This window comes from Saccopteryx bilineata, chromosome 11 (genome assembly GCF_036850765.1).
Source record: "Saccopteryx bilineata isolate mSacBil1 chromosome 11, mSacBil1_pri_phased_curated, whole genome shotgun sequence".
NCBI classification, from domain to species: domain Eukaryota; kingdom Metazoa; phylum Chordata; class Mammalia; order Chiroptera; family Emballonuridae; genus Saccopteryx; species Saccopteryx bilineata.
This window is the reverse complement of record NC_089500.1, coordinates 17,974,253-17,999,261: the sequence shown is the minus strand read 5'-3', so window position 1 is coordinate 17,999,261 and position 25,009 is coordinate 17,974,253. Positions and strand designations below refer to the sequence as shown.

Here is a 25,009-nt window from a genome sequence, read left to right as displayed (position 1 = left end):
CCCATTTATTCTTAAATGTGCAAATTGATTTAGAGGTCAAATACACGGATCTACAGCAAGTACAAAAATTAGTGAGTGAATGAATGAATGAATGGGTTAATCACAGTTTCTTATAGTTGCTGCTTATGCTACTCTCATTTTTAAAATCATGTTTATTCTTTCTGAATCATATTCCAGTTTCTGATTTGAGGGAGTAATCAATTATATACATATACTACCCATTCTCTATTCTAACATTTCTTTAATCCATTGCAATGAAGTCAATGAAAACAGAAACATACCATATTATTAACATGATTTAGAAGCATTAAAGTGGAATCTGAATGGTTGCCACTCTTTAAAAATATATATTCTTCCATAATCATTTAATACCATGTTGAATAAGTTACCTCTATATATTGCTTTAGTTTGACACATAAATGCTAATTAGAAGTTTTGCAGTTTTGTCCAACAATTTTTACCACTGTTCATATTATAGAGAGTATCCAAATTTGTACAGTATGTATGTGTAGACAGCGATCTCCTTCTAAATTATATATATATATGTTATTGTACTTATGCAAAGTTATGCAAAATATATTTCAAGATGCCACTTTTATATAACAGGTATTTAATATTACTTGGTTATTGATATCTATTAAGTTCAGATTTTAAAAATCAAATAGCTATTTTGAAATGCTATCTGTCCACAAGTAGCTTTAGTTTATTCACTAAATAAATAAATACTTTATTCAACAAACTTACATGAATCTTATATACCTGCCATCATGCCAGTTGCTAAGAAGACAACGTTGGAAGATTGTGCCCTAAAACAGCTATAGACTAGTGGAAACACAGATAAAGCAGCACGTGTACTGTGCTGAGGAAGAATAAAGCACAGAGGCCATTATGGTACATGAGAGACAATCGCCAATGCGCCAATCTTGAAGAACAAGTAGTCTCTAAGCAAAGAGAAGTATAGTATATATTAGGAAGGAAAAAGAAAGGTCTTTATAAGCAAAGCATAAAGGAAAGAGAAATAAACTTTTCAGAGGAACTGCACACATTCTGTTTAACTGGATCATAGTGCACTGGAAGAGTTGAAGTGTAACAAGTTACAAGTAAGGGACATGAATGGAAGAAAGGATGATACGATAGAATGTGTGGCATTAGTACTTCAAACACTTGAGCAAATGCTTCTACTCGAGTGCTATCACAGGGGATTCAGCAATGCAGGTGGATGGAGAGAGATTATGGGTGGGTCTTGGAAACCAATCAGATGTGGTCCATGAGGGAGGAGATGGAGTTCAGTCTCAATACAAGCTCGGTAGTGGCTTGAGAACAAAGTGGGGCAGTGGTGAATTGTGTCCAAAATAAATTATAAAATTAAAACCAAATTTTTCCATCACTATATTTTTCAGATTAAATAAATAATTGTTTAATTCAATGGTAAGAAAATTAGAACTAACTTATTTATTGTTTTAAGACAGAAATTGGATTTTGCTTATAAAGAATTGTATATTTTTAGCACATTAAGTTAGTATTAAAGTGTTGTAAAGAATTCTTGAGGGGTTTGATCCCTGGTCAGGACACACATCTGGCTTCTCTTCCCTCCCCTTGGTCTTTTCTTTTCCCCTCCCATAGCCAGTGGCTCCGTTGGTATGAGCAACAGCCCCAGATAGGGGTTGCCAGGTAGACCCCAGTTGGGATACATTCAGGGGGAATCTGTTGCTCTATCTCCCCTCCTCTCACTTACAAAATGTATTTTTTTGAAATGTTGATAACAAAACACTAAGAGCTGAGATGCTTTAAAATAATCTTATTGTATGTGGTAGAGAGTATATGAGGGGTTGAAGTGGCCATTCATATTGTGAAGTCCACTTTATTCTATTCTCATCACTCCTAGATGCCAAGCAGTAGACTGAATTGCTGAATCATAAATCTCCTTTGCACACTAGAGTGAAGAAGATAACTGGCCCATACATTTAGAATGCTTATTTCAGTTTTCTTAATGGCTTAATTGAATTGATCAATTTGTAATTAAATCTATTGTTTATTCATTTAACGACAATTAGATGACTCTGGGCCCTAGATTGACCTGAACTAAATATCTGTATAATTAGATTCATTGTCTATTAATGGAAATTGTACTAAAGTATATTTCAAAGACTTTTGCTGTAATATTTATATTTACTGAAATAACTTTTTAACAAAAACCATTCCAAAAATCATATTATTTATTTATTTATTGTATTTTTCTTAAGTGAGAAGTGATGAGGCAGAGAGACAGACTCCTGAATGCCTACTAGGGGGCAATGCTCTGCCCATCTGGGGCCCTTGCTCTGTTGCAACTGGAGCCATTTTAGTGCCTGAGGCAGAAGCCATGTAGCCATCCTCAGCATCTGGACCAACTTGCTCCAGTGGAGCTTTGGCTGCAGGAGAGGAAGAGAGAGATAGAGAGAATGAGACAGGGGAAGGGTAGTAAAGTAGATGGGCACTTCTCCTGTGTGCTCTGACTGGGAATCAAACCCAGGACATCCACATGCTAGGCCAATGCTCTACCACTGAGCCAACCAAAAATCATATTATTTAAAGAGAAAATTATGTTTTATTTCAAAAATATAGGTTTGGTATTTTGATCATTACTAAGAATTATTACTAATTCAATGTGTATATTAAAATTTTTGATTTAACTAAATATTACCTCTGTTCTTTGTTTTTAAATTTACCATCAAGCCAGATAGTTAATTCATATAGCTTTATGGCAATGTAAGGCAAGGAACAGTAAATTTAGGAAAACATATGTAGTTCTAAATCAACACAGAAAAGGAATAAATAAATCTGAGGTGGAAAATTTGGAAAGTCTTTACAGAGATGATTACTTTTCTAGATAGTCAGGAGAGGAACATCTGTAGAAAGATGGCAACAGATTATAAATCTGGTATAAATTGAACCTATTTTATGCAGAGCCTTGAATCCCATCTCAGTCAATTAGACTTGGTTCTATTTATTTTATTGATGGTTCGACATTCTTGAAGGTTTTTTGTTTTTTGTTTTTTGTTTTTTGTATTTTTCTGAAGCTGGAAACGGGGAGGCAGTCAGATAGACTCCCGCATGCGCCCGACCAGGATCCACCCGGCACGCCCACCAGGGGGCGATGCTCTGCCCATCTGGGGGCGTCGCTCTGTCATGACCAGAGCCACTCTAGAGCCTGGGGCAGAGGCCAAGGAGCCATCCCCAGCTCCCGGGCCATCTTTTGCTCCAATGGAGCCTCAGCTGCAGGAGGGGAAGAGAGAGACAGAGAGGAAGGAGAGGAGAAGGGGTGGAGAAGCAGATGGGTGCCTCTCCTGTGTGCCCTGGCTGGGAATCGAACCCAGGACTTCTGCACGCCAGGCCGACGCTCTACCACTGAGCCAACCTGCCAGGGCTCTTGAAGGTTTTTGAGCAATGGATACCATAACATAAGAATACACAGAGGAATAGAAACAATAAAGTAAAGAGCAAATAAGATTAATACATTATCTTATTTTTTGTACTTAATGTTTTTCAATGCTTTAAAATATTTTCCCATAGTCTTCTTTCTTTTTATAGGCTAGTTTGAAGAAAACTATTTCTCATAATATGCTATAACCTAAAAATTTTTAGACTTTTATAGATATAAGCTGGATAAGATGGTTTCTTGAGCTTCTTTCTTATATGTACTCAGAGAAGAATAAAGTACAAATAAGTTATATTTAAACTACATGAAGTTCATGTTTCCTTTAAGTTAGATTCAATCCAGATTGCATGAAGCATTCAGCATGTGGACTGTTACAATCCATTTCCATGAATTCAGTTCATATTAAGTTAATCTTGATCAATTAATAAATATTTAAAATCTCCAATTTGAACTATTATTATAAGTTGTTAAAATAATAGTCTCACACCAGACTCAGTACAAATCTTGGCTTTAAAGCTTAACTGCCCGTGCAGTTTAGGGCAAGTTATTATTTTTTTTTAATAATTTTATTTTTTTAATGGGGTGACATCAATAAATCAGGATACATATATTCAAAGATAACAAGTCCAGGTTATCTTGTCGTTCAATTATGTTGCATACCCACTACCCAAAGTCAGATTGTCCTCTAAATATTTATCTTGCAAAGTGCAGAGAGTGATAGTATACATTTTAGAGAGTGGTTATGATGTCTTAATTTAACAGGCCAAGTACAAGCCTAGGCATAAGTCCCCAGTAGCTATTACAATTACTTTGGCATTTTAGAGATTCCAGGCTTAAAGGATTTGATTCTCCTGTCAAGATTATTTCTCTAATAATGAATTATCTCATTTTGATTCTACATGTCTAAGTATTAATTTATCTACTGGTATTTAATTACACATTTTACACTGTTTATTGATAGTACTAATTTCTGCATTTCCTTTCTATATGTATCAGCAGCTAGTTCCCTGCAACTATTTCTTTTCTAGTAACTTATTACATGATTTTTACCCTCACCTTTCCATAAATATTATTTCTTATGCTACATAAAATATTGTAAGAGGCATGGCTAAGAGAGAGGAATTGGAAGATATATAAGCCTTCTGGTATTTGATCTTTTTTAGCCATTACCAACTCATCCAATCCTCTAAGATTGTTAGTTTCTTTATCTGTTAAGATGAGAGAGGGGACTAGATCCACCTTTCCAAATAAGCCTCCCTACCAAGAATCTCATTTTTTATTATTTCCTTCCACATTCACCTCCAATTCTGTCTTTATAATCCCAGTGTTTAAGAGTTCAAGATTGCCAGACAGACTAATTACTGAAAATCATTAGATCATGCTGACACATAATACCTATGGCTCAAATAAAGGTATTATTAAATATGAGATGGTCCAGCTTTTAGATTAATTAAAAAGAAATAGTTTTAAGTTGCTTTATATTATTACAAAAAGCACACCAAAAGAGGATAAGATACCTTTTATTGCATACAATTGACCATGCAGTGAACTGAACAAGTACTAGGTCATGATGAGCCCTGTTCCCCCTGGTTGACCACTTTAGCTTGCCCTCTCTGGTTAGCAGGACCTGGCACAGCAAAATAACCAATGGACACTCATGCTATATAGCATTTACAGTTATTGCAGGTCAGACCTTTAACCAGCATGAGGAAAACAAGTGTCTCACATGATATTGATGAAACAGAGTCTAATATGTTAGTAAGCCTACGCTGGCTTACTGTGAACAAATAGACAATTTATGTTTGTTTTTTGAATTTTTTAAAAAATAAGTCCACTTTCAAGTGCTATTTGGGGGGACAACAACAATGTCCAGGGTTCCAACTTGAAATACTGGGGGACCTATTGCATTTGTCCTGCATGTCTATAATTCTAATGTCCCTAGTGATCACTCCTCACCAAACCACTAGGTTTTCTATTTTATCCTTAACCTTGACTGATATTAGATATTGATTTTACTATCTCTTCTTAACTCCCATTCTCTGATATGTTGCTATTTCACACAGTCACAAGCAAAAATAATATACTACTTGGAATTGTTCTCCGCATGCAGGAATAAAGATTTCTTAAAAAGGAAAGAGCTTGTCTTTCCTCAAGAGTCTGCTGAGGTTGGCACACGGTCAGCTCTGCATTTACTAGGACGATGACACTTAGTAGCCCCGAGCAGATGACTGAAAGGTCAGGCAGTCTGCCCAACTTACCAACAGAGAGGCTTTGTCTGAAGGTGTGGAGAAGCCCAAACGATAAACTGTGAAAGCCAGAGTCACAAAGATTAATGAAAGAACCTGTAGACCTCCTCTTTTGGTCTTGTTTTACATCAATTTATTCCTGGAACATCCAAAAATACATATATTTATTCATGGGTTACAGGAACACCTTCATTGATTCAATATTGGCCAAATAGGAAATTTTATTTAAAAAAATGTGACTTAAAATAAATTTTTTTTCTTTTCTGCAAAGCTTTAAATGTTGCTTTATGCATGTATATAAATTATGAAGATTTCTGGGTTCTCTAAATTAATTTTGACACATCATAATAGCAACATTTGTTTTCTGGGATTCTGCTGTCAGCCATAAAATTTAGGGAAAAATAATTCTATAAATGAAAAATGACTTCCTTCAGACCTGCTACAAAATGAAACTGATAGATTCAGAAAGTGCCTGTGAGACAGAAGGGATATGGCCATGGCCATATGCCAGTGACAAGAATAGACGCTCCCCTCTCTTCCTGCAAACTCTACAAATAGCAATATGTGTGTGTGCATGGAGAGAGAAAGTGGAAACAGTAACAGATGTTGGAATATTTTCAGAGGAGGAATGTCATTTTTAGTTCTGAATTGGTGTAAATGAGGAAGGCAAGTAATAGAACCATAAAGTGATGAGTAACAGCTCCGGAGAAATGCCTCCCTTTCCCTGCCCTGTTCAAAGCTCCTTGGCTTCCCGCCACCTGGAGGTTTCTATTATTTTATTAAATAAATTTTGATTCCGGTGATCAGCCTGGATTAGGCTGGTTTTAATAAAAGACACTCTAAACAGGATTAGAAGAAGCTTCAAGGAATTTACCACTCAGAGCATATGCAACAGGCATGCCTCAGAGAAACTGGGGATTCTGTTCCCAAACTATTGAGTACACAATAAAGAGAGTGTCACAATAAAACGAGTCATAATCTTTTTGCTGTTGGAGGATCTTGCCTTCCATTTGTAAAAAACACAACTGCTAAAATGAGGTGTGCTTAGTAGCTACTTGTGTTTGAAGGCACACAGTACCTATTGAATCTCCTAAAACAGAACTAGATGGGGCGGGGGAGGGCAGATACTAAGGAGCCAGTAGTTTAGCTTGAGATCAGGGTGCAGCGAGAACAAACTAGTTCTGTGAAGTTAAATTAATTTGTAACTCTTATGCCTGGGAAGAAATAAAAAAGAATACCCCACGGTAGCCTGCAGTGTCCTTTTATTTCCAATTGGGAAAATAAAAAAGGTTTCATAGTCAGAAAGCATAAAAATGAAAAGAAAGTACTGTTAAAATTTTAAGGAAGACCGTTATTAAGTTGTGCAAACCAGTATTTCTTTTCTTGCTGACGCAGAGGCCAACAGCCCATAATTAAATTTCTCTGTGCTTCAGTTATTCTCTAGATTCAGCCTTGTGAGTTTAGTATTGGTGTTCCCAAACTACAGTGTAGGAAAATGGGCCCATTAAAATAAAGTCATTGTCATCACAGGGTGTGTTGCATTCTAGTTTGCCCAGGATAGTTTGTCACACCTTATGTCTTAGAGTAAAATAAAGAAAGCTACCTTTCACTCTAAAGCATATCCCAGCTTGGGTAATTTATAGTCAACCTGATTCTGTATGATGACGGAAGACAATATTATGTAATCCAAGGCATTTGGGAAAACCCACAATAGCAGCATCAAATATAGAATTCAGTTGGCCTAATAGACTCAATTAATTTGGCCAATGGCTTACAAAGATTTCTTAAAAAGGAAATAGCTTGTCTTTCCTCAAGAGTCTGCTGAAGTTGGCACACGGTCAGCTCTGCATTTGCTAGGACGATGACACTTAGTAGCCCCGAGCAGGTGACTGAAAGGTCAGGCAGTCTGCCCAACTTACATACAGAGAGGCCAACTTACAGGCAGTCTGCCCAGCTTACATTCTCTTGGGAGGTGGGGTAAATGCCTTTAAACAAGAAATACTCCCTCACTTTCACTAGTGTGCTGTCCCTATGCCTCTTTAGGACATGGGCCCTGACGAGAGCTGAATGAATTTTTATTTCCAAATATGTGAATGAAGGTAAATGTGTCAGGTTATATGACCAAAAGCGTTTCTTAACTTTTAGTAATCTATTGCTCAAAAATAGAGATTGGAAATATTTAAGTTTAGTACAGCCTTCCTAAATGTAAAATAACGATATTATTGATGATATTGAAGAGGAAGTATATTTAATTTACCAATTCCTACTTGAAATATGCAAAATATTCTCATGTTGGAAGGAAATAGGCTTCTTAAATGTCTCAGAAGAGTAGCTAGTTTGTTGAGTGCCTACATCAGTTCTCAAAACGTGGTCCCATGGCATTGCTTGAGATGATTTCAGTTCTGTAAACTGAAACCTATTTTATGAATTACATACAGATGTATATTTTTGCTATGTTGACTTAATGTTTTTGATGAAGCAATAAAAATTATTAATCATATTAAAATAATCCTTAAATATACATTGTTTCAATAGCCTGCATGTCAAAATGGAAAATACACATAAAGGATATGAAAGTACAGTGGATTTTGAGGGATAAGCACTTTGGTGAACATTTGAGTTTCAAACTGACTTACTTACCTTGTTTCCCTGTGGAACACCACTTTTACTTGAAAAGACCATCAACAGAATAACTGTAGCTATTCCAACTTGGGTGCTATAGTTAGACACTGCCTCAAAAAGGAATGAAATGAGCCAGCCAGTTCAAGGAAAACAGTGTTTGCTGCCAAGGATGAATTCAGGCTTTAGACTAAATTAGAAATTTGGAAAGCATGTATCCTGCAGTGGGAGTTTGACAGTTTCACAACATTAAGAGGCCTTTTTGATGGAATTGGTGGTCATAGTAACAAAGGAGATTTTTTTGATAGTGTATAATGAAAGGTGTCAACATCTGGAAGATCTATCTAATTCATTGTACTATTTCAAATCACCATTGATTGATGTGACAGAATCATGCATGAGTAAAAGATGTATTCAAAGTGCAAGATAGACCAATGGATTTTTAAATAGCATAGCATAAAATGTTTATTGCTATGGTGTCAGAGTCTACATAACAACTAACTTTCAAGAAATTATTTATTGAGTTTTGTTTTAGAGTTAAAGGATAAAATCTACAACTATTTGAATATGCTTAAAATGTGCCTCTCTTTTCCAACTCCATACTGTTTGAAGTCAGTTATTTTCATGGAATTCAACCAATCAACACATCAAAACAAAGTGTATTCAGGAAGTAACACAATAACCTAGTTATTTTCTATTAAACCACTCATTTAAAATTTTACAAAAATTCACGATGGGGCAAAAGTAGGTTTACAGTTGTCCATATGGAAAATAATACAATAATTAACAAATAATAATACAAGATAAACTTTTGCATATTCACTGTAGACCTACTTTTGCCATACCCTGTATAAAGTGCTATCACTCTACTCCAGGGGTCTCAAACTCACGGCCCGCGGGCATGCGACCCGCCGAACAATTTTGTGCGGCCCGCAGACTAATCCACGAAGTTCAAAATATTTTGGATAAAATTAAGTAAACCTAGGGGCCTACTTGTATTTTTCATTTCTCTAGCATCCTAGCTAGATATTAGCTTAGTTAACAGCAATTGTGATGTGAACTACAGTTTCTGGTCGTTTTGTGACACTGAGTAAACTGCATGTACGATTGTGCTTGTTGTACTGATTTTTTTTTGTTTTCAACTGCAGTGAGAAAAGTGTTGCGTAACAGTTGCCTTTTGTAGACCTAGTGCGGCCCGACGAACGGCTGTGATCTTGCTCTGCGGCCCAATGCTGAGTTGAGTTTGAGACCCCTGCTCTACTCACTAATATTTTTGTTTTGGAAAATACATTTTAGAAACCCCAAAAAACTTTATTTGTAATGAAGTGTCGATAAATATTTAATAAATAAATAAATATTTTAAAAACTATGTCATTTTTTATTTTTAATATGCTAAATATTTGTAGATATAACCTATATAAACAAAAGCTGTTTAGGGTTCTCAATAAATTTGAAAAGTACAAATGGTTTCTTGAAATCAAACAGTTTGAGATCTACATCATTATTCATGTTCCTAATGATTGTAGATCAGTACTTTATAACTCCTATGACAGATGACAGATTGAGCAAAAGTAGGCCAAAGTTTCCATTTAAAAAGTCAGAAAGAAAGAAGAGAGATATAAGCAAAGGTAGCATGTTGACATAAGGTGTTCCTGCATTTGAATGCAATCTGTGTAAGTCAGAGATCAGTATCACTGTAATGACTCTTTCTCTTTATCTAGAAAAGAACCTTGCTTTTTGAGGGGGATGAGCTGTATTGCCACCAAGGTGACAATGAAGTCAAGATCTGAGAATCAGGCTAACATTTTCCCCCCACAGGAAAAAGCTAGACTTGAATTTTAGTTTGTGGTTAGCAAGCAAACCACAACTGTTTGAAATCAATTTAGGAAAAAATGATTGTGTGATGTTTGTGCGTACACGCCCATGAGCATCATGTTAAAAAGATATGATTTTGGAGTTGTTAATATAAAAATGTGACATTAGGAAAAAAAAAAACAATTTTGGCTGGTTTTATTTTAGAGCTATGGCCAAGTATGTTTTCTAGACTCCATCCCTGCACTTTCCTTGTATTTTTATTTTAAAATATAGTACACAATTCTCAAAGTATATGAAGCATGTGCAGTTTAAAGAATAAAAATCATATCACCATTTGTGTCTCTAGTACCCAAAAGATATAAACAGTGCATTGCAAACTGGTATTCTGATGCTGCTTTCTGTGATTAGATCGTGTTCATTAATTCACTGAAAAAAATGTGTCATGTTCTATTAGCTGAATAGCTCCATTTGGTTGTAAATAGTGCCCATGTAGTGAGAACAAAAATGATTTTTTATGAATAATTACTATTCTGTCAGAGTTCCATTAAAATCAATTAGTAAACAAAAGTCATGACCTAGAATTCTGTCCCCCAAAATAATAAACTCCAAAAACCCTGTTGGTTTTTTGGTCCCCAACAGGCACATATTTCTCTGGAATACCATAGGATGCACCTGAAAATTTTCTAGGGTGCACCAGTGTGCCCTGACGCACACTTTGAGAACCACTGATCTAGACCATTAATTCTGGATTGAAGGACTTATGATGTTGTAAAATATATAAACTATTCTCATTGAAAAAACACTTCTATTAGCTTTTTGGAAATACCTGTATTATAATTCATTAGATTAGAGAAATATCTTTGAGGAAATAAAACCAAATTTCTCTGCCAAATGTTGACATGTCCTCCTTACACCTTACACAATTATAAACTCAACATCGATTTAAGACTTTAAATGTTAGAGTCAAAACTATAAAAATCCTAGAAAAAAACATAGGCAATAAAATCTTGGACATTTCTCATAGCAATATTTTTTCTGCTCTGTCTCCTTGGGCAAGGGAAACAAAAGAAAAATAAGTAGGACTACATCAAACCGAACAGTTTTTGCAGAGAAAAGGAAACCGTCAATTAAATGAAAAGACAACACACTGTATATGGTAGAAGACATTCACCAATGATCTGTCTGATAAGAATTAATATCCAAAATTCATAAACACCAAAAATAACCAAACAATTCAATTTAAAAAAGGGCCAAGAACCTAAATAGATACTTCTCCAAAGAGGACATACAGATGGCCAAAAGACATATAAAAAAAATGCTAAATGACACTAATCAGAGAAATGCAAATTAAAACCACAGTAAGATATTATCTCACACATGTCAGATGGCTATCATCAATAATTTAACAAACAACAAGTGTTGGCAAGGATGTGGAGAACAGGGAACCCTGGTACACTGCTGGTGGGAATGCAGATTAGTGCAGCTACTGTGGCAAACTGTATGAAGTTACTGCAAAAAAATTAAAAATGAAACTGCCTTCTGACCCAGTGATTCCACTTCTGGGAATATACCCAAAGAAACCCGAAACCCTAATTCAGCAGTATATATGCCTGCCTGTGTTCATTGCAGCATTATTTACAATAGCCCAAGTACCCATCAGTAGATGAGTGGATAAAAAGCAGTGGTATATTTACATAATGAAATACCCCTCGGCCTGTAAAAATGAAAGAAATCTTACCCTTTGTGACTGCATGGATAGACTAGGAGAGTATTACGCTAAGTGAAATAAGCCAACCAGAGAAAGACAAGTACCGTATGATTTCACTCATATGTGGAATTTAATGAACAAAATAAACTAACAACATAGAAACAGATTCAAAGATAGAGAACAGACTGACAGCTGTCAGTGGGGAGGGGGATTGTGGGATGGGTGAAAAAGGTGAAGGGATTAAGCAAAAACGCACCACTACCACCAACAAAACAACTCATAGATGCAGACAACGGTATGGTGATTACCAGATGGAAAGGGGGTGGAGATAGAAGAGGGTAAAGGGGTGATACATGGAGATGGAAGATTTATGTGGGGTGGCAGACACACAGTACAGTATACAGATGATGTATTTTAGAATAGTGCAGCTGAGTCCTATATACAGTGGTACCTTAAGATACGAGTTTAATTCGTTCTGAACCGAGCTCGTCAGTCAACTCATATATCAAACTGCCGATACTGGACACATACGCCAACACACCAACTAGCGGCAGCTTCCCTAATCACGACTCATATCTCAGAATTTCATTCAGATCTCGAACAAAAATACGGATCTTAAAAAATTTATATGTTGATCTGTTCGCATCTCAAGATACCAGTGTAATTTTATTAACCAATATCACCCCAATAATTGAATTTAAAAAGCCAGCATTTCCATAGAGATATTCAGGGTCACAGATTTCAATGCCTGTGGAGCCACAAAGATAATAAACATAACTGAAATGTGCCAGGTCCAAATTCAAGTGATATGAAATAATTTTATTCTTTCTAACAAAGTAATAGCAGGTGGTTCGTTTGTAGCCAGATGAGCCCAGTAACGCCTGAACTACTGGAATTCTAAAATAGACAAAAATCCAAGGAAGTTATTTTGTGTATTACAATAAACTGATCCTAAAGATTGTATGAAAAGACAGGAGACACAAAATAGTGAACACAATAATGAAGAAAAAAGTCAAAGCAAACATACTACCTGACATCAAGGCTTGTTATAGAGCTATGACAGTGTAGAGAGCATTCTGTTTCCACAGTAGTAGGGAAAGAAAGCAATGAACAGATAGAGCTCCTAGAAATAGACCCACACAAATAGTTAAATGATCTTTGACAAACAGCAAAACCAAGTCAGTGTTCAATGGAGAAAGGATAATCTTTTAACCAAATTGTGCTGAAACAACATAACTTTGTGTGCCAAAAATAAAAAAGTTTAAAAAAGGATCTAAATAAAGACCTTATAACTTTTGCAAAAATTAACTGAAAATGGGTCATAGACCTAAATGTAAAACACAAAACTATAAAAACTAAAATTTAACACATGAGAAAATCTAGGTGATCTTATGTTTAAAGATAATTTTTTAGATATATTGCCTATAAAACAATTCATGAAAGGAAAAAGTAATTTTAGACTTTGTGAAAATTAATAATATCTGCTCTGCAACAGACAATGTTAAGGGAATGAAAAAACGAGCCACAGACTAAAAAATATTTGCAAAACACACATCTGATAAAGGACTTGTATTTAAAATACATAGGCTGGGCCTGACCTGTGGTGGCGCAGTGGATAAAGCGTCGACCTGGAAATGCTGAGGTCGCCGGTTCGAAACCCTGGGCTTGCCTGGTCAAGGCACATATGGGAGTTGATGCTTCCAGCTCCTCCCCCCTTCTCTCTCTCTGTCTCTCTTCTCTCTCTCTCTCTCTCTCTCTCTCTCTCTCTTTCTCCGCTCTAAAATGAATAAATAAATAAAAAAAAATAAATAAAAAAAAATTTAAAAAAAAAAATAATAAAATAAAATAAAATACATAGGCTGGGGCAAAAGGAGGTTTACAGTTGTTCATATGAAAAATAATATAAATAATACAAGAAGAAACTGTTTTGTGCACTCACAAGTATAAACCTCCTTTTGCCCCATCTATACAATAAATGCTGGAAACTCAATGATGAAATAACAACCTAATTACAAAATAGACAAAAGAGCTGAACCAACTCCTCACTGAAGAAGATACACAGTTGGAAACTAAGCATATGAAATGTGCTCAACATCATTTGCCATTGGGTAAAGTTAAAACAATTGTAAGACACCTCTAGACACATAGTACCATGGCTAACATCCAAAAAATGACCACACCAAATGCTTACAAGAATGAATAATAGGAACTCTCCTTCATTGCTACTGAGAATGCAAAATTGCAGAACCATTTTGGAAGAGTGTTTAGGAATTCTTATAAAAGTAAACATAGTTTTAACATCCAATCTAACCATCACACTCCAAGGTATTTACCCAATTGAGTTGAAAAGTTACGTTCAAACAAAAATTTGCGCATGGACGTGTGTAGTAGATTTGTTCATAATCAAGGTATTCTTCACTAGGTGAAAGGATCCACCAATTGTGTTACATCCATCAATGGAGTATTATCCAGCAATAAAAATAAATGAGCTATAAAACCAGAAAAAGACATGGAGGAATCCCAAGTACATATTGCTGAGTCAAAGGAATCAATCTGAAAATTTTAAATGTAGTAAAATTTCTACTATATAATATTGTTTGAAAGGCACAACTATAATAATAGTTAGAAGACCCGTGATTGCCGGGGGCTTGAGATAGGGGTGTTGGGAGGGAATAAATAGGCGAAGCTCAGGGGGTTTCAGGGAGGTGAAACTATGTATGTAATGCTATGATATTGGGTGCATGACATTATGCATTTGCCAAAATCCATAGACTGTACAAGACATACACTGTGGACTTTAGTTAATAATAATGTACCAATATTTGTTTATTAACTGTAACGAATGTACCACACTAATGTAAGATGTTAATTATGGGGAAAACTAAATGTCTAGGAATGGGAACAAGTATATGGGAACTTTATACTATTTGTCTGATTTTTGACAAATCAAAATAAAATATAAAATAGCAAATTAAAAAAAAAAATAGCCATTGTGTGTTACATGACTTTGTTTTCTGATAAAAGAACCTATAATAGTTTAAGTTGAAATGTTGGTTCTTCCATGGATAAAATGTATTTCACATAGGTCTCAGGTAAAAAAAAATTTTTAGCTAAAGGATCAAATTATGTAGCTTTAACTTGATGTTTTCTATGGATAATATTATAGTATAGCACACTATATATACTATACTATATATTATAGTGTTCTACCATGTATGTAGCTGAAACCTTCCTGCTGAGGAACAGGGAGCAGTCAAATTGTAAGGCCTCCATTATAATGATAGTTACTTATAATTAAAACTTTAGGAACCTGTTCATTTCAGAAAAAAATTTTTAAGCAATATTATCCTTCAAACCATTTCCCCCGCTTTGAAAGGTCACTTTTCAAAATGGGAAATGTCCATTACCATCAGCAATTTTTAAAACTTTTGAAACTTTTTCTACATTAGTGTTAGTAAGAATTAACATATTTAGAAAACTCTTTCAATATTTTCATTGGGAAGGATATTTATTTTTGCTGCTGTAACAACCAGAAACAGATGTGGGAAGTGTGGATTTTTCTTTTTTCACACCAAGAGTACTTTAGATGGCAATTACTCTTTCATCTATAACTAGAGAACTGATGTAATTTTATTTACTGTGATCAACCTGTGTGGAGTAGGGTCTGACAAAAGGTGATTAGCAACAGTGTTCATTCATTTTCCAAACCTTCCCCACCACTCTCCCTCTCATCACCCAGAGTCCACATTGTGACCCACTTTGGTTAGCTAGATAGAACCTTCCTTGTCAATTCTCCATCCACCTCAATCCTTGTTTGTAAGAGTCCACTGCCTCCTTTTCTTTGCTTCAAGATTTGGCTTGGAGTTTGTAAAATTACCAATTATATGCTAATTCTATCTAATGCATTAAGTTGGAAATAGCCTACTTTAAATCTTTATAGAGGAGTATGGGTTCTCATGAGGATTTAAAAATATGGCATCTATATTAAATAAATAAACTTAAAAAAAACCTTTTATTTAAAAGAAAGTATTGATTGATTTTAGTGAGCAAGCAAGGAAGGAAGAGACAGAGACAGGAACACTGATCTGTTCCTGTATGTGCCCTGACTGGGGATCGAACTGGCAACTTCTGTGGTTCAGGACAATGTTCTAACCAACCGAACTATTCAACTAGGTTTAAATGAGTGATAGAAATATAGTCAGAAGATCAAGTCAGAGGATGTTACCACTGCTGGGAAGATGTCCTCCAAGCCCACCTAACCATAAGGCTGCTGTTGGTATGTCCCAGGCAGAGGAGAGGAAATGATAAAGCAGGTGGAAGAAGTGCTCTTAACTCTCACAGAGCTCACTCTTGACAATGGTCAAAGCTGTGCTAAGGATTTTGTGAATTTTTTTGCTTATCCCACTTGATATAATCTTAGCAAGTTTGGATCAAATGAGTTGTAAGGTGAATGGAATGAATCTTTGGGTTGAACAGACACTGTTTCAGTTACCTGATGGTAAAAATGAATAGTGGTACATGTGTGTGTGCACACACACACACCACTAGAAAATGCATTGAGTAAAACAGAAGGATTCAGGATCTCTTCATTTTCAAAAAATCTCAGCTCAAGGGACAAACTTAGTCTTTGTAAAGTTGTTAAAAATAAAAAATAAACAGAAGGGTTAGAAAGAGTCGAACATATTGCTATGAAAAACAAACTTTAGTATAACCACCTTTTAGAAGGCAGCAGATATTACTTGAGTGCCTTCTACATCCTTATCATCTGTACTTGTATGTTAGTTAACATAATTTCAACATATTTGTTTATTTTATTTCCCAATCCTCAGAAGCAATAAACAAAGCAGAAGGAAGTGGAATAGTTATTAGCAGCAGGCAAACTGAATATATCAAAAAGTTTGGAGTGATAGCATTTAGAATACTCACTGATCTCATTGTCTTGTTCTGTAATAATGACACAGCAACAGGCCTGTAGCCCAGAGGAGTGGCTAGTAGGCTCATGCTTTTCCCCCTTTGCCTCATACTAGACATGATGTCATCAACAGCTAAGAATATTCTGATATCATAATTCTAGAAACTAGGAATGGGAAAACTTTTTTAGAAGTTTATTTCATAAGTCTCATAGGCATCTTCCCATTCTTCTTCCTTTCTTGTCCATCATAGTGTCTTGCTGGGAAAAAAAAAAAAGATCTCAGCTGCATTATTTATTTCTGCAATGTTTTTCATAAAAATGTTATCCTTTATGTCTAAATATTAATAACTCAGAAGTTAGTTTTTGTTCCGAGGTCACACCAGCCTAAATTGTTAACCTATACTAAACTATGTTATCTCATGTGTTTTTCTCCCCCCACAGATCCAGGACTGCACAGGCAGTTGTATTTTCTGCAAAGACCATCCAACGTTGTAGCCATCGAAGGAAAAGACGCTGTCCTGGAGTGTTGTGTGTCTGGCTACCCGCCCCCAAGTTTCACCTGGTTAAGAGGCGAGGAAGTTGTCCAACTCAGGTAGTATAAATTTAGGACTTTTGTGAACAATATGTTTATCTTTTTCTAGCTTGATATAGGTACCTACAAATATTAGGGGTTTTGATAACTGAATATTTTTCACATTCCTTGACATAATACAGTATATAAAAGACATTTACCCACCAGAACAAAGGGGTAGGGAACAGTCAAAATTGATGAGCTAAATTCTGAAAGGCAATTTTAAAAGTAATGGCTGCCATTGAGATGTCTTGGCCAAAGACTATTCAGTAAAGATACTCTGAAGGATCTCATCCTGAGGAAACAGTATGGAGTAAAATATTCTCAGGATACCAAAATTTCTTTATTTCAAACTATAGCATTCAAATATATAGGGTCTGTGTAACTTTTGTTAGCTCCGATGAAATCTCTCACCATCTTATTTATAAAAAATATTTCAGGTAAGTCAAGAAAACAAGTTGGTTGTCTTTAAATTACTAAGTATTAATATTAAGGCAAAGCTAGAAAGTAAACTCTTAATAGAATAGAGCATTTAGTCTGAAACATTTGATTAAATGGGTTTCCCTTAAGAAATTAATTTCATTGATTTCAAGGTTTGGCATGCTTCTTTTCTAACACATTTATTTTCTGATGAAATAAGTTCATAGACAATAAATTAATCATTAAATTTCATTTACCTTAAATATTTATTTATATAAATTAATAAATAGTATGGTATCAAGATACTTCTGAGAATATTAAATCCATTTTCATCTTCAGCATGTCAAGATCTGTTCCCTGAATACAGCCAGGCATTCTCTGTACAGTATGAAATGTGGCTTTGTACAAAGATTAGTAAATTGGATGGCAGGCAACAGGACATTGATTTCCACTGTAGGGAATAACTTCTCTGGACCTTGCTGTTTTTAAATGCAAAAATGAGAGAACTGGACCAGATTATCTATAAATTTCTTCTCAGCACTAACATTAGTTCCAAGTTTAATCTACTTCAGTTCTTTGATCACAGCACATACTTCCAATGGAAATGGTTTCCCTTGAATAAACTTCTGATCAATAAATGTGATATTAATCAAGCTGCATGATATAGTTTATTTTCAATTTTATAACTTGAGCTTTTGTGGAGTTCATTATATCCTTGAGACCTTGCTGATATGCATGTATGTTAATTTACTCTCTGATTTCATATGCCTATGTCTTCCAGGTCCAAAAAGTATTCATTGTTGGGTGGAAGCAACTTGCTTATCTCCAATGTGACAGATGATGACAGTGGAACGTACACCTGTGTTGTCACCTATAAAAATGAGAATATTAGTGCCTCTGCAGAACTCACAGTCTTGGGTAAGTTAATGGCCCAAAATGAGTTTACGTTGTATCCTTCAAAATATATCATCATGACACTTTAAATGCTTATCGCTGAATTGCTACCTGTGTTTTTTAGTGGGAAACTGCAGTCTCAAGTCTCTACTTATATCCTCACTCTGCTTTGATTAATTGCATAGGGCTTAAATGCAGTGTTTGAATACTTGCTCATTGATTAAAATCCAGATTCATCACCCTTTAGTCTAATAATATCAGGGAGACAACTGAAACCTTTAACAAATATGTTAAAAAGCAAAGAAGAGGTTCCACATATTAACTGAGAAAAATAATGAAGAAGTGAATGAGATAAATTGTTTAAAAAATATGTACCTTAATGGCAAAGTCACTTGTCATTTAAGATAACAGGGTATTTGACAGTAAATTCAGATGTGTTGCTAAAATTGTTTTGTTAAGATGGGATACTGTAGATATTTTCTTGAAAGTGAATCATTAAAATCAAATAAAAGTTGCATGACAATCTAATTTAAAGAAGTATAAAGTGCAAAGATGGGTTTATATTATTTAGAAGAGCAGGATCACCCACTATCATTCATTGCTAATTTATCATTCTTATATGTGGTAGGTACTCAAACAACACATATCATCTACTCCAAATTTCTTTTAGCCAGTTTCATTCGAATTACATAGTTTGGAGAAAGTACCTTAAGATTTGCATTTCAATTGATTTTTCCTGTAACAAGAATTTGTCAACCAGTCTTTGGATTGTTTTCCCTCTGGAATAAATCTTTTTTATCTTTAAGGAGTCCAGGAAAACAATCAGAGGTTCTTTAAAATTTACTCATTAAAAAGGAAAGGTTCAATACACTGATTATATCTGCTAGCCCATATCATAATATTATTATGCTATCCATTTGCTTTTTAGATTTAAATTGATTTAGAAAATGCTTTAATCTGTGATCATAGTAACAATGTGTATGATTGGTGAGACAGTAGAGTTGTTTGTTCTTTGATCACACCATAAATATTAAACTAAGAGAAGGCAAAGGACTTTAATTCTTCAGTTTTGGAGATAATGTTATTCTAACTAAAATACCATCTGTCTTTAAAATGGCAACAATTTCATCTACTTTTATTTTATATGGAAGTTTTTGGTGAAACAAAGAACTTTTACTTTTGTAATATCAAAGTCAAGTAACATAGAATGGCTACCATAAAAATTATCTTGTAATGTGTATTAGTGATCAAAAGGCAAATACAGTTATGAAGTGATCTAGAACTTCTAGTAATCATAGGGATCATAGGTAAAACTAATTGCAAATGCATGAGGCCAAATTATGTATCAAATGAGTGCACAATATCTAAACATGTAATGCTTCATTGGTATATAAGACACATATATAAATTCTGATTTCTGAAATACACTAATTAGCCAGGAAATATATGTATAAACATACATATTTGCAGACATATTGACACTCATGACATCTTCCTCTGTGTGTCCTTGTGCCCCTGTGTATTTTCTCTAGTTCTTCATTATTGAGAATTATCTAGTCTCCAAGTTTTATTTTAAAAAATTGAGTTGATCATTCTTATAAATATATCTTTGTCATTTATTTGCTTATAACCTAAGGAAAATTATTTCAGAAGTGGTTATAACTCTAACTAGCAGTGTAAGAATTTGCCTGTTGTCATAATAGTGTATTCTTTCCCATCTCACAATATTTGCTTATCTAATAATTTTATTAAAACAGGGTCTCTTTTTTCTAATTTGCATTCTTATTAAACTCATATTTCTATTTATAGTTTTAATGTATATTAAAATTTTTGTGGGTTGGTTATCAGTCTTTTTTGACCTTTATAGTTTTATTGAAATAGTCTATTTTGTTGATTTGCAGGATCTCTTTTTATAGAAAGAATAACAGCTATGCTGTGTATGCTTCATTTCCATGAATGACTTTTGTTGTCATTGTTGTTACTTTTTTATTTTTTTTATATAAGGTACTAAGTCTTTTTCTTTATGGCTGCTGACTTTGCTCCCTTTAGACTTACATTTTTCTAAGTGGGCCACCGTATTTCCAAACATCTGGGTATAATTAAATGTTGAATGTGTAAATTAGAAGTAGAAGCAGTCCTAACTGTTAAAAATAGAAGGAGCTGTATTTATATCTTGGGTCTTTGTGTCTTTTTTTTGGGAGGAGGATCCTCTTGGTAACTGAGTATACATTTTAAAGATTTCTCCTAGTCCTAGTATGATTTATAACTATTGTTGAAGTTATTGTATAAAGTTAAGCTTATCTTGCAGGACTGAATTTATATGGAAATTAGAATTTATTTTTTAAGTAGAAGATAAGTTTATTATCAGTGACTTATTAGAAGAGCCATCAATATGGTATTGGTGGACATATGTTGAGTGTACACACCACACTAGGTTCTGGGAAGGCTACCAAAGGTTTGAAGTCTGGTTGCAGTGGGATTGTAGTATAATTATATATTTACACAATCAGTTGTTCCAATGCCTTCTGAGTAAGATATTTTCATATTGCATGAAACTTGGAATCTGTGACAATATGAAGAGTGGATAGTCTCTGCTCTTATAAAGGACAGAGCCTAAAGCAGTGGTGGCAGGAGGCATCATGCAGAGGGGAATACTCAGCCAGGCTCTCTGATACTGTTGCCAATTCCATTTTGTTTAAATCATCAGTGCCATGATGAACTAAAGAGCGGTTGTCTGTCCATTCTTATTTTCAAAATATCCAGCTTCCTAGATCAAAAATTATAACCATGATTTATGAAAATATATCCATTTTTCCTTTATCTTCTCATCTCCATCCTCATACATCCCTCCTTGCATACAGCAAGACACCCCTTGTTTAACATTCAGGAGAGTTGCCATTGCCTGGGGTCTAGATTGATCCATTGTCTGAATCAATTTATACCTGCATATTTTAAAAAAATATTTGATATTTAACCAATAAAGTCCCCAGCCTGGGACAAGTTCTGTGCACTGTTCACACACACACAGAAGAAGGTTGGTGGAAAGTTCACTTTTTAGTAGAAGCCTTTAGGTCTAACAACCATGAGAAAAATGAACACATTTTTAAACTTTCAGAAAGGTTTCTAAAATCTCTTTTAAAGAGGTCTATGGGACTATATTCAAAATACTAGTAAAAGTTTACCTTTGTGTGTAGGTTTTCTCAATTACTTGCCTTACCAACTTTCTAGGAGAAATGCTTGTTGGAATTGGCACACACTGGCTTTGTAGGACACAGATAACTCCATTAGATCAGTTCTCTGCACATTGTTAAAGACTTAAAACCAAATCTAGGAGGTCCCTGTATCCTCCACGGTACAATTGGCATGTATTACTTTGTGTTGAGTTTGTACTTTTCCCAAGTAAACACCTCTGCAAAGAAGTCCTCTGCGGTAGATGCTATTCCTCTTTAAGAAATAGGGTTTTGGCCTTGGCTGGTTGGCTCAGTGGTAGAGGGTCGGCCTGGTGTGCAGAAGTCCCTGGTTCGATTCCCGGCCAGGGCACACAGGAGAAGCACCCATCTGCTTCTCTACCCCTCCCCCTCTCCTTCCTCTCTGTCTCTCTCTTCCCCTCCCGCAGCCAAGGCTCCATTGGAGCAAAGATGGCCCGAGCGCTGGGGATGGCTCCAGGACCTCTGCCTCAGGCGCTAGAGTGGCTCTGGACGCAACAGAGTGATGCCCCAGATGGGCAGAGCATCTCCCCCTGGTGGGCATGCCGGGTGGATCCCGGACGGGTGCATGCTGGAGTCTGTCTGACTGCCTCCCGGTTTCCAGCTTCAGAAAAATACACACATACAAAGAAAAAAAAAAGAAAAAAAAAAAAGAAACAGGGTTCTATGGGTCACCTTCTAGGAATGTATTTGTTCAGAAGTTGACCTGACCATATCCACCTTAAACAGGTATGTTCTGAGGGTAGTGTTTTCAGAATAATACATATTATCTATATTTATATATAATATACATATATTTCCTATTTCTAAGACAATTTCTGTTCCAAATCCATTCCCATAGTCTTTCAAATGCATGTCATTTTCTCAGCCCTTAAATAATGTCCTGATTCTGCAAGTGTAACCATAATTGACCAAGCTATTCAGGAAGTTTTAGAAAAATTATCTTAAAAGGGAGTTAAGAAGACAACAGATGAAGATACATGGGAGGAGTTAAAAACTGTTAGAAAACTATCATTTTTGTTTTAATGCAGTGGGATGGAAAAGTCCACCCCACTACAGCTCACTTTATTTTGAAAATGCTTTTGAATAATAAAGACGATGACTGAGTATAAGGAGTTAACCAGTTGCAGCTTCCAGTCCCAGATATGCAGCTGAACCACAGGATTAGTAGTAAAGCAACAACCAACAGTTAAGTGCCTCTTGTGTGCTCCGCCGAGGACTCTTTTTTTTTTTAGAAAGTTACAACACAGATCTAGTACTCCAAGACTCGTTAGGTAAACAGACGAGAAATAGGCAGGTACTAAAAACCCGAAGTGCAGTTAGGAAAGAGGGAGGCCAGGGGTCCTGAATAAAGAGTTTGACCAAGATGAGAAAACAGAGGTTTGGGGTTGGGCAGAGGGGCAGGGAAGTCATTGGGCAAAGGTTTGGAGATAAGCAAGAGATGGAGAAGGAGACATAATGTGATGTGATTGAGGGTTGTGGGCACAAAGGGAATCTGATGGTGGACTGGAAAAGTGGTATAAATTCTGAATTTGTTGCTAATGTGGTTAGCTTTATTATCTTAAAAGCAATGGAAAGACATCGAAAGGTTTTTGAGTCCTGGCTTACTAGCTGTTTCATCTTGGACAGTTTACTATTTAATCCTCATTTATTTTTTTTATTTTTTTATTTTTTATTTTTTGAGAGACAGAGAGGGAGAGAGAGGAGAGACAGAGAGAGAGAGAGAGAGAGAGAGAAGGGGGGAGGAGCTGGAGGCATCAACTCCCATATGTGCCTTGACCAGGCAAGCCCAGGGTTTTGAACTGGCGACCTCAGCATTTCCAGGTCGACGCTTTATCCACTGCGCCACCACAGGTCAGGCAATCCTCATTTATTTTTAATTGTAAAGGGTGATAATTATTTTCTCATGGGATTTTGTGGCTGCTTGGGCATGAGAATTGAGAGGGAAGGATTTTAGAATAGCAGACAGAGCTTTGGATGCTCTGGGAAATAAAAGAAATATAATATGCTAGTCCAGCCCTCATGAGAAGCCTAAAGTGTAGTTGCAAAGATTACGCAGAAACAGAAAAACAAAATAAAATGCAAGATATTAAAATACCCATGCTTTCTCTCCATACTCATTTTTCCTCAGCCATAAAATGTGCAAAGCAACAACTGGTCCTTACATAATTCTCATGAATTGTGGAGGAATCATACATATAAGGTTGTCTTAATGATACACAGATTTTTCAATGGCAGTCGTCTTCAGACACATAGACATAAAAGTGGGTTTGCAGCACAAGGATGCTATCCTCATTCGTGAAGCTTTTTGTATTTTTTACTTTCCTCTGTGCCTCTCTGCAGCCCACCCTTCGTGCTCTCTTCCCGACTAGACTGTGAGAAGCTTAAGAACAGATGCCATTCATGTCTGGTTCATCCTGGCCACTCAAACCCTTGGTTTGTTCTCTGGCTCATCTGAGTTTTAAACATAAAAAGTAAAGTTGTACATACCCTGTACATAAAGTATCTAACTTTATATTGAAATATTTTATAAGCTCTTCATTGAGACTCATGGATTTTTCAGAGAGCACTGTTATGGACTGAATTTTTTTCCCTCAAATTCATGTGTTGAAGCCTTAATCACCAAAGTGACTGTATTTGGAAATAAGACCTTTCAGGAGGTAAAGTTAAATGATGTCCTAAGAGTGGGGCTCTAATCTGGTGGAAATGGTGTCTTTACGAAGAGAGGAGGGAACTCCATAGCACCCTATCTCTCAGTGTCTGCACACAGAAAACAGACCTGTGAGGACACGACGAGAATGCCCAGTCTGCGAGCCAAGGGGGTGATGTCTCAGCAGAAACCAACCCTGCTATAATTCATGATCATAGGCTCCCTGCCTCCAGAACGTTGAAAAACAAATTGATGTTGTCTGAGCCACCCAGTTCCAGGGATTTTCTTATGGTAGCTCAAGCAGACTAATGTAACCACAGAAAGAGTATTTTATTTAAGCATTATATTGTTAAAGAGATTCTTGATCAGTTTTATAGAGATATGGGCTACAATAGAGAAGAATATTAGCAATATTTATTGTATATTGTTAGTACATACTGACAATCTTAAATTTCCAGGAGTGTGAAAAATAATGTCCTTCTTAAAATAGCATGAATCAAAAAACATTTTCTGTTTATATACTAGATTATGTGTAGTTCTAAAACTGTTA

At 35.6% G+C, this 25,009-nt stretch overlaps 1 protein-coding gene across 1 annotated transcript in view; it reads left to right on the top strand.

Moving 5' to 3' along the window:
• The window catches only part of DCC (DCC netrin 1 receptor), a 1,159,181-nt gene that overhangs the window by 549,321 nt on the left and 584,851 nt on the right, over positions 1 to 25,009 (top strand). The window contains exons 4-5 of the mRNA XM_066246236.1: positions 17,160 to 17,310; positions 18,491 to 18,627. Of these exons, the coding sequence (XP_066102333.1) occupies positions 17,160 to 17,310; positions 18,491 to 18,627 (288 nt within the window). The remainder of the gene's footprint in view (positions 1 to 17,159; positions 17,311 to 18,490; positions 18,628 to 25,009) is intronic.